This window comes from Pithys albifrons, chromosome 22 (assembly GCF_047495875.1).
Source record: "Pithys albifrons albifrons isolate INPA30051 chromosome 22, PitAlb_v1, whole genome shotgun sequence".
In the NCBI taxonomy this organism is placed as follows: domain Eukaryota; kingdom Metazoa; phylum Chordata; class Aves; order Passeriformes; family Thamnophilidae; genus Pithys; species Pithys albifrons.
In genome coordinates this window covers 4,929,019-4,938,205 of record NC_092479.1, presented here as the reverse complement: position 1 = coordinate 4,938,205, position 9,187 = coordinate 4,929,019, and the positions used below count along the sequence as shown (strand labels likewise).

General features: G+C 51.2%; 2 protein-coding genes across 2 annotated transcripts; one reads left to right on the top strand and one right to left on the bottom strand.

The window, feature by feature from the left end:
* Window positions 1–1,074: 1,074 nt before the first annotated feature.
* On the top strand, window positions 1,075–3,747 carry CCDC27 (coiled-coil domain containing 27). The gene is made up of 6 exons (XM_071575896.1): window positions 1,075–1,274; window positions 2,093–2,223; window positions 2,357–2,434; window positions 2,690–2,902; window positions 3,368–3,472; window positions 3,597–3,747. Exons 1-6 carry the CDS (start codon window positions 1,085–1,087, stop codon window positions 3,714–3,716), a joined length of 837 nt encoding a protein of 278 aa, XP_071431997.1. The 5' UTR covers window positions 1,075–1,084; the 3' UTR covers window positions 3,717–3,747.
* Window positions 3,748–4,067: 320 nt separating this feature from the next.
* LRRC47 (leucine rich repeat containing 47) lies at window positions 4,068–9,157 on the bottom strand. The gene is made up of 7 exons (XM_071575893.1): window positions 8,497–9,157; window positions 7,933–8,379; window positions 7,092–7,208; window positions 6,633–6,748; window positions 6,057–6,159; window positions 5,594–5,683; window positions 4,068–5,420 (listed from the first exon to the last, which is right to left on the bottom strand). Exons 1-7 carry the CDS (start codon window positions 9,133–9,135, stop codon window positions 5,187–5,189), a joined length of 1,746 nt encoding a protein of 581 aa, XP_071431994.1. The 5' UTR covers window positions 9,136–9,157; the 3' UTR covers window positions 4,068–5,186.
* Between the last annotated feature and the right edge of the window lie 30 nt (window positions 9,158–9,187).

The window sequence follows — 9,187 nt, the reverse complement described above, 5'->3', positions numbered from 1 at the left end:
AATAAAAGCACACATGGGAATTGCTGCATCTGGCAATTAAAATTGTACAGAAAGTGCCCTCCTAGCCCTACATAAAACTTTGTCTGCAGAACCTCAAAGGGTCTGAAGCTGCTGAAACCTAAAAGAAACGTACCTGTGAGCAATAAACTACTACAGGGAGTACAGAGAGGCAAGAGACAGCTTCCAGAAAATAAAACTTTTTTTTAAAATAAATGACTGAAAAATAGCAAATGGATAACAAGCATTAAGACACAGCTTTTCTGAGTTTGAAAAAACAATTTCCCAAAGAAAATTGGCCCAAGTTACAAATGTCACCACTATTTCTAGTTTTAGGAATATATATTCCATAGGTATGAACTGGAAATGAATTGAACTAAAAGTTCTTGCAAGCAGTGTTGTTTATAAATGAACACTATGAAATAAAATAAGGCAAGAATGTTGTTTTAATACAATAAAAATACAATTAAACAGCTTTAAAAAGATATCAAGAACTGGCCTGTGAGAGCCACTAAGGAACAGCCAGAGCCACGCCCCTGCGGAGAGCTCCACACCACAACAAAGGTCCAAAGCTCCTGGCACAGATCCCGGCTGGCCCGTGGCTGGCATCTCCGCGCTCCAAATAAATCATGGAATAGCAGCACGGTTTGGGTTGGAAGGGACCTTTAGGCTTACCTCGTTCCAACTCGCTGCCACGGGCAGGGATGGGGTCGGGTGAGAGAGAGGTGGGTGGGGGAGGCAAAGGAAGGGTCGGGCAGAGAGGAAGGATGGGATGAGCCCGAGGAGCGCTCGGGGAGGCTCCGCTCCGCCTGTCCGCTCGAGCATCAGCGGTGCCGCGGTTGCCCCGGAGCCCGGGACGCGCAGCCCGAGTTCAGGCGCTCCGGGATGCAGTCCCGGCGCATCCGCACGGGCAGGGCGGGCAGGAGGGGGCGAAAAGCCGCTCCCAGGCGGGGAATGCGGCTCCGCAGTCCTGCACCGGCTTCTCCCCCGCCCAGGTCCCCGGCGGTGACTCGGAAGCGGAAAGCCCGCCCGGCTCACGCCGTTGCCCGGCAGCGGCCCCGCTCCGAGCCCGGGGAGGCGCCGGGACATGGACGGGAGCGGCCTGGGCGAAGCATCCCTCGGGGAAGCCGGTGCTGGCTCGCAGGAGTCAGCGAAGGAGGCAGAGCTCACCCAGGCTGGCTCGCAGGAGTCAGCGAAGGAGGCAGAGCTCACCCAGGCTCTGAAACATCTCCGGGAGGAGCTGCGGAAAGCCAAAGATGACCTCAACATGGCCACAGGTACAGGGGAAGGTGCTCCAGCTCATCGTGTGACTCGGCTCCTTTGACCGTGAGGACATGACAGGCTGTTGCTCAGAGAACGAGGCTGAAATGCCAATTCTTTTGAAAACACTTTCTCTCGCCCCTTGAACTGAAGAACATGAGAAACCCCAGCAGAGAGAGCCCCAGGCAGAGTCCTGGGGCACCCAGTAGTTTCAGCTCTGGCAACCCCGGGCTTGTGGTACCCACTCTGTGTCCTCAGAGCAGCGCCCACCTCGCACACTGTTTAATACACATGGAATCATGGAACGGTTTGGGTTGGAAGGGACATTAAAGCTCATCCTGTCCCACTCCCGGCCATGGGCACGGACACCTTCTACTATCCCAAGTTGCTCTGAGCCTCGTCCAAACAGGCCTTGGACACCTCAGGGATGGGGCAGCCACAGTTTATCTGGGCAAATGATGCTAGTGACTCATCACCCACACAGTAAATAATTTTCTCCCAATATCTAATCTAACCTTGCTTCTCTGTCAGTTTGAAGCCATTCCCCCTTGTGCTGTCACTCCAGGCACTTGTAAATAGTCTCTCTCTATCCTTCTCATCAGCTCCCTTCAGGTACTGAAGGCCAGAATTAGGTCACTGCGAGGCCTTTTATTTTCTGGGCTGAACAAACCCACATCCCAGCAAAGCACCACAAACCACATAATCAACCAGTATCACTGTGGCTGCAGCATTAATGTGACCCACGGTCTCTACCTCCAGACCACAGCTCTGCTTACACTCACCTGAAAAAGGAGCCACAGAGCTTTGAGCCTAACACAGTACTCCCAATTTACAGGTGCCATCTCTTCCTTGCAAAGACAACTGGAGATCCAAGACTCTGAGCTTCTGAGAATCAGATCTGAAAAAGAAATGCTCCAGAAGCAGCTCAAAGAGCAAAAAGACCAGCTCCAAGCCATGTCTGACAAGGTACAGCCAAGTGGCCATGGCTGTCAGGAGAGCTGGCATCCGTGAATTCAGACTTTATCCAACAGTTCCCTCTCTCACAGGCAGGAAGGGCACCTGTAACTGTGAAACTTAAGTGTAAATTTTCTCCCTTCAGTTTTTCAGCCTTACAGAAGAACAGAGGAAGGAAGAAATTACGGCGATGATGGAGGAGAAGAACCACAGCCTTCAACAGGTGAATTTGGTACAAAGCCACCATAGAAAATTCTGGAATTTGCTGCTTCATTGGGCTTGTTTTAACCCTGGGGCAGTTTGGCATATAACCCCCCCCCCCTACTCAATCCAAGTACTTTTAGAGAAAATGCTAAGTAATAACAGTTATCAGATACTGTTGAGATTGTTAGCCCATAGACTCTGTCCAAGAAGCATTTGGACCAAACCTGCTCACTTTCTTCCCCACAGTAACAGCTGCATTTCTGTATCTGCTCAGGTTGTTATGGAACAGGAATCCCAGCTGGCTAAGCAGAACGAGCTGATCAGTGAATTAGAGGGGACAATCAGCCGGCTACGGATCGAGGTTGTGACCAGCCGCCGCCACCTCCGGGAGCAAGAACAGGTGCAAAAGGAGATCCAGAGCAAGGCTGAGGCACTGCAGCACACAGAGCTGCAAACCAGAGTGGCACTGGAACGCATGAGCAGCAAGGTAAATGGCCTCTTTAACCTCAGAGCCCGGCCTCCCTCTTGGGATACACTTGGCAATCTCAGTCTATTTGTTCCCCAGCTGTTTAGCAGGCAGCTCTTGTACCACTTACAAAGCAAACAGGCCTCAAATACCAGAAGCCCTTGAGAAACTCAAGTTTAGAACAGTTACATTATCAGATTTCTAACATACTTCCAGAGTCAAGGTAAGAACAACAACCTTAAAGCCAGTTCCTGCAAGGCAGATGTGCCTGATGCCCTGGGGAAGGGCCTCAGCCCACCCAGACCCACATCATTACCACAGCACTCGTAGTGAAAACCAAACCACTGTAATTTCACATAAATTTTCCATCTCATCATTCATCAGTACTTTGCCTAAGCCTGACAGGGCACTCTCTGTCAATCCATGCAAATGCCAAGAAATTGTATATAAAGATTTAAAACACCTGCTTTCCTCTTCTATCTGAAGTTTGAAAGGTGTCGAAACAAAATAATCCAGGTTGCATTCAACATGGAGGGCACTCACGACCGCTCAGCCAAGCTCACGGATGAGCAGGTGCTGCAGGGAATGCAGGTATGTGGTTCTTCTAAACTCAACTTCCAGCAGCCAGGAAAGGACTGCTGCTGCAAGAGAACACTTTGCAGTGCTGCTCTCCACCTCATGCATTCCCACCTCTTTACATATCCCTGATTTTCAGAGATTTGCTAACGAATGGATGGGGATCATTCAGATGCTTAAGCAGAGAGGTATCAAGGTGCCTCTGTACTTCAGTGACACTCACACTGCATCACCTGCCAAAAGGAAGAGTTCTCCCTAGATGGAAAAGCTCCCCTGATGGCCAAGCCAGAATCCACCACCAACCTCAGGCTTTGGGACCTCAGCTCTGAGCTGGTGACTTACAACAAATTAAACTCATGTTACTCAAATCAAGTTCTGGGGGAGTATCTGATTCAGTTGTTTCAGACAACTCAGAGCACAAGTCACTGTAAAGTCCTTGGTCTGTAGAAACACTTGACTTCCCAGGGAAGCTTGAAGCACAAGGATTGGTTGGCTACTAGCAGCTGGGAAGTGTGAAATTCCCATTTTTGAAGTGCACAACAGCTGCTTTGGGAAGTTTGTAAGTGACATGACTCAACATTCACCAATGCCAAAATGAGTGACAGTGCCATGACTGCAAGTACTGTTTTATTTTTCCATTCCATATTCAAGTCCCAACACAGGGATGTATTTAACATGGTATCAGTTCAGTTAGAGCTCTGGGAGTATAATTTTTAAGAGAAAAAGGTCAATCTGAAGGTCACCCTGGCTGAGGGAGAGCTTGAGTTTACACCAGTGTTGCCCAGGTGTAGGGGTCACCCACAGACTGAGAACTGCCCCAGCTGCCTGTATTTTCAAAGGTTCCCAACAGTCTCCATGTAGGGTGGAACAAAAGGCCCCAAGGGGGTCACTCTGGCACCATTGTATTCTGGGGGGACAGGGAGCTTCAGCAGTGCCACTATGAGGCAGCATGAGCCCTCTGAACAGACCTGAACCTCATCAGCAAGAGCTAAGCCTGTGCTTGATCACAATAACTCACAGGCACACAGAAAGTCACTAAAATTACCACAGGGATGGAGGATGGCTCTGAAATGCACTGGGACACACAGACCCTGCAGTCAATTCAAAACAACCGCTTAAAAATGTGAGCTGTGTTCATGCCTGAACACAGAAACCGTCACTTTAAAACCCATCCCTCAAGTTCTGACAGCAATTAAATGTTTCTGACAGGAACTAAGAGTTGACAATAAATCCAGATAAAAACAAAATTATGCAGAAAGAGATGTCAGCAAAGTGTTTTGGCATTCTGAGTCTGAATTGTACCCAGCACAGGACGTGTTCCACAGTGTCATCTACAGCACTTCTCTGCTGCCAAAATAATGATCCATCTGAAACCCACCAGGAAGAAAAAGTGATCTTGCAGAAAAACGTTGCTACATTCATTTTAAATATCATCATGATTTTCTCTACAAGATGCTGCATTCTGATGTCTGACACATCCTCTGCTATAAGTCCACGTCTGAAGACGCTGCTCTCTGCCCAGTCCCAACACCAACGATCTCTGTTATGGCTGAAAGATTTCATTCTCCTTGCTGTAGCTCCTCAAACTCTGAAGCCATTGCCTCCCCAGCAGGATGCTTTGCATCTTCTCTTTGAAAACCCAAACCCCATCACTGCATATGGGCTGCACTGCTGAATGTGGGGAAAAAACAAAAAGAAAATGGAATCCTCTCCTCAGCTCGGACAGCTGCTAACGAATCACAGTCAGCAGGGAGGAGACTGTGGCCAGGTCAGTTTTAGAAGGATAAAGTACTTTCAAGTTTCCATCCGTGTCCACCACTCGCACCTGCTCCACCACCAGTGGCAGGTTCCGAGGCTCTTGCCCAGGGTCCAAACTCCCTTGTCCACAGAGAGCATCCAACTCAGTATCTGAGCCCGAGCCTTCCTTGTTCTCCAAGGTAAATCTGTTCAGTTCTGCAATTTTCTGTTAAAAGCAAAATACAGAGAACAAGATCAATTCCATGCAGAGAATTAATGAGAGGGAATAATACTATTAAATAAAAGTCAGCTTCTGTGTTCTTCTCCATGCATATGAGCAACAACACATTTGGTAAGACCCCACCAATAAGAGACAGGATATTTTCCTGAACTCCCTACCAGGATGAGTGTGTCCATCACATCTTTGCAGATCTGTAAACTGGTATCGCTTGTCACTTCCAGAAACAGGTCACGTGTGTCTTTTCTAATCTGTAAGTGTCACAGTTAAAGCAAGTCAGGAGTCAGAGCACCTCACCCATAGCCCCCTGACATGTTTCAATACATAGAGCTGAAGGCTTTCACTTAATTTAACCACAGGCAAAGCACTGCTGTTCTTTACTAGTCAAAAATCATATTCCTGCCCTACCACAAAGCCTCTGCACAGGCAGAATGGAGCCTTTGGAAGAGATTTCAGAGGTACAACTCTAACTCCCAGATCCCTCTCAGCCTGACAGTCGAGCACACATGACACAGACTGTGAGGTTTTATATCTGGAACACAACTTGTGTGTGTCTTTGAGTTAACTCTCAGCAGAAAGAAACACTGTTTAATTGATTAATGTATTTCTATGAACAGGGAGTACCTTTGTTTTCTCACTATTGGTTATTGGTGGAAAGGAAATCACAGCACCTTCGGCATCCACCAGGCACGGGTAGTTGTCTTTGCCATCCAGTAACTGCAGGTACCTGCCATAAGAAACAAACCAGCAAAAAGTGAGCAACAGAAAGAAGCTGGACACAATGGCAGAAAATAGTGACAAAGAGGAATTACTGTGTGATCTCTGCACAAACAGTGAACAGGACAGGGCAGGGCCACACGCTATTTTGCAGCTCATCTGCTACTACCTGTAGATTTACCCCATCTCTGAGTCACTTAGTTTGCTGAAGGTGTACCACATACACTTCATTCCTCTCTGCTTCCCTTTTATTTGCTGTTCTAAATTTGTCACATCTAGAATAACTCATACGGCAAGAATTCACTCTGGACACAGACAAACATAATGGAAGGGCACTCAGCATCCTTGCTTCACTCTGGGTTACTCTTCATGCAAAAATTCACTTCAGTGTTTTTCATCTGAACTGCTGGGTTTGTGAGCTCCATTCCCAGTACAGTCACCTAAACATGTGTGAAGAAAACCACAGAAGAACAGAGTACTGACTTATGCAGCCCAGAGACATTCTGACGCTTCTTCTGCTTCCGCTGCTCCTCAGCTTCCAAATGCAGCTGGCGGAGAAGGTCCTTTGCCCTGATCTCCTTCCGACCCAGGGGGATTATCTGTACCACACAAGAAAACAAACACTTGAATTTAATTTAATTCAAACACTTGGGTTATTAACACTCCTGTGAGCAAGTCAATAATTAAAACCATACTCCCTGTATGTTGTCATTCCCCATGCCTTTTTCATCCTGAAAATACACTTTCCATTTCTCATGGAGTGCTGTGGTCACAGCTTAAACGTTTATGTGAGCTACAACACCCACTGGAAAAACAGGCTCAGTCACTACTACTAAACTGGGTACAGGAAGACAGCAAGGAAATCAGTACAGCTTCTACAGTAACATTCCAGGAATTAGTTTTCTAGGATCTGTGGGGTAAGAGATTACTTTTAAGCCCTACCTTCAGCTCGTCAGGAGGCTGAACATCATAAGTCAGAGGAGCTTTGACCAGCTGCAAATCGTGGGTGGCAATGGTGGCCGCTGTGCGCCTCTCACAGATGTCCTCATGCAGCTTAGTCTAAAACATAAAGGATGCCACCAAAGTAAACAAAAAAGCCCATGTGATTTATCCCTCCTAGGGTGTAGATTCTTCTATATTTAATGTCTGCAGCACTATCAGCCAAATGAGTAGGAAACGGAGCCTTTCCCTTCACTTGCAAAGTGCCTGTAACTGCATTACAGCCCAAACTTAAAGGCAGCCAAGCCTAAAGCACGTGACACATTTCGCAACCGGGAAATCAAGTTTTAAGTCGGAAATCACAAATACTCTAGTCTTGTAACACAAGAGCAGCTCCCGTCTGCCACCTAAGGGACAGGTCTGTCGGTAGGATACCTGAGGCAGAAGGTTGGGTGTGCAACATGGTTTCAGGTCAGCGAACCTGGAGCCAAACCAGGATACATCTAATGTGGACACAGGTTTATTTTTAGCTCCCAACAGGTTCTGCAGCACTGACAAGCTGCTTTTACAGGCACAGCGCAAACGTGAGGGTGTCCACCACCCTCATGGCAATACTTGAGCTCTGATGGGTCCTTCCCAAAACCCACTTCTGCTGATTCTGCACTGAATGAGCACGTGCTGCCGTACTCTGCATGGTCACCCCTGGACCCTCTCACCTGCTTGGTGAGGAGCTCACATTAAGTTTCACGAACTCATCTGCTGGAAGAAGCCTAGAACAGTCTATTTCCAACTCTGACGGCAACATTCCTGTTGCAAACAAGTACCACGACGCTGCAGCAGTTACCTGCATTGACAGGAACCTCCTGAGGGCGTTTCCTGGCTTTAAGTTCACTCCCTTCAGCACACAGCACACGATGAAGGGCCGAACATCTTTGATGCCCAGGCTCACTTTGACCACCAAGGGCGCCGGGTTCTCAGAGACGTGCAGAACCTTCACCAGCAGCCTGCTCGTCTCTTCCACCTCGTCCTGTTCCCCATCCCCACCGTCCTTCTTCTGTTGCTTCTCCCTCTTCTTCTTCCTGACCTCCTCTCTGGCGCTCTCGGCCTTCCCCTTCCCACGGCCCCCGGCCCGCAGGTACTCCAGGATAGCTTTCGTCTGGCACCCGTTGACCATCTTCTCCAGCCGCTTGTCCCGCAGCTGGTTGCCCCTGAAATTGGCCTCCTTCAGCCGGGGGCAGTCGGCCAGCGCGGACGGCAGCTCCCGCAGCTGGTTGTTGGCCACGTCCAGGCTCTGGAGGAGACAGAGACGGGATGGTCAGGAGTGGGAAATGCAGACCAGGGAGGGCGATGGGGACGCGGCAGCGCGAAGGGGGCCCGGGAGGAGAGGCAGCACGGGGTCCGCTCCCACCTTCAGCGCCGGCAGCGCCGCGATGTCCGCACCCAGCTCCGCCACCTCGTTGTCGGCCGCGTCCAGGCGGCTGAGCAGTGGGAAGGGCGCGGCGGGGCCGCCGGGGGGCAGGAGCCCGCCGGGCAGCGCCCGCAGCCGGTTCCCGGAGAGCAGCAGCTCCTGGAGCTGCGGCGCGGAGCGGGCGAGCCCCGGGCCGAGCTCCCGCAGCCGGTTCCCGGTCAGGTTGAGGCTGCGCAGCTGCGGGAACGCCGGGGCCGCGTCCCCCGCGTCGTCCCCCGTCCCGCCGAGCGCGGCCGGCAGTGCCTCCAGCGCGTTCCCGGAGAGGTCGAGCAGGCGGAGCGCGGGCAGGGGCCCTCCGAGCCCCGTGCCCAGCCCGGCCGGGCCCAGCGCGTTGCGGCGCAGCACCAGCGTGTGCAGGGCGGGCAGCGCGGCCGCCACTCCCGGGCCGAGCTCCCGCAGCGCAGCGCAGCCGCTCAGCTCCAGCGACTGCAGCAGCGGCAGCGCCAGCAGCGCCGCCGGCAGCCGCCCGCCGGCCGCCGCCACCCGCTCCGCCACCGCCGCGCCCGCCAGCGACAGCTCCCGTCGCCGCTCCCGCGCCGCCGCCTCCAGCTCCGGCCACGGGCCCACCGTTGCCGCCATCGCTCCACCAGCCCCGGCTGGAACCGCCCCCACCGCCCAACGGCCGCCCCCG

Bases quoted from the DNA above. Each gene is read 5' to 3' on its own strand.
- CCDC27 (XM_071575896.1), top strand. From the start codon at position 1,085: ATGGACGGGAGCGGCCTGGGCGAAGCATCCCTCGGGGAAGCCGGTGCT. The intron at 1,275-2,092 runs GTACAGGGGAAG...CCCAATTTACAG, and splicing joins TGACCTCAACATGGCCACAG to GTGCCATCTCTTCCTTGCAA. The intron at 3,473-3,596 runs GTATGTGGTTCT...CCTGATTTTCAG, and splicing joins AGGTGCTGCAGGGAATGCAG to AGATTTGCTAACGAATGGAT.
- LRRC47 (XM_071575893.1), bottom strand. From the start codon at position 9,135: ATGGCGGCAACGGTGGGCCCGTGGCCGGAGCTGGAGGCGGCGGCGCGG. The intron at 5,684-6,056 runs GTACTCCCTGTT...TGACACTTACAG, and splicing joins CCAATAGTGAGAAAACAAAG to ATTAGAAAAGACACACGTGA. The intron at 5,421-5,593 runs GTAGGGAGTTCA...TGCTTTTAACAG, and splicing joins TGATGGACACACTCATCCTG to AAAATTGCAGAACTGAACAG.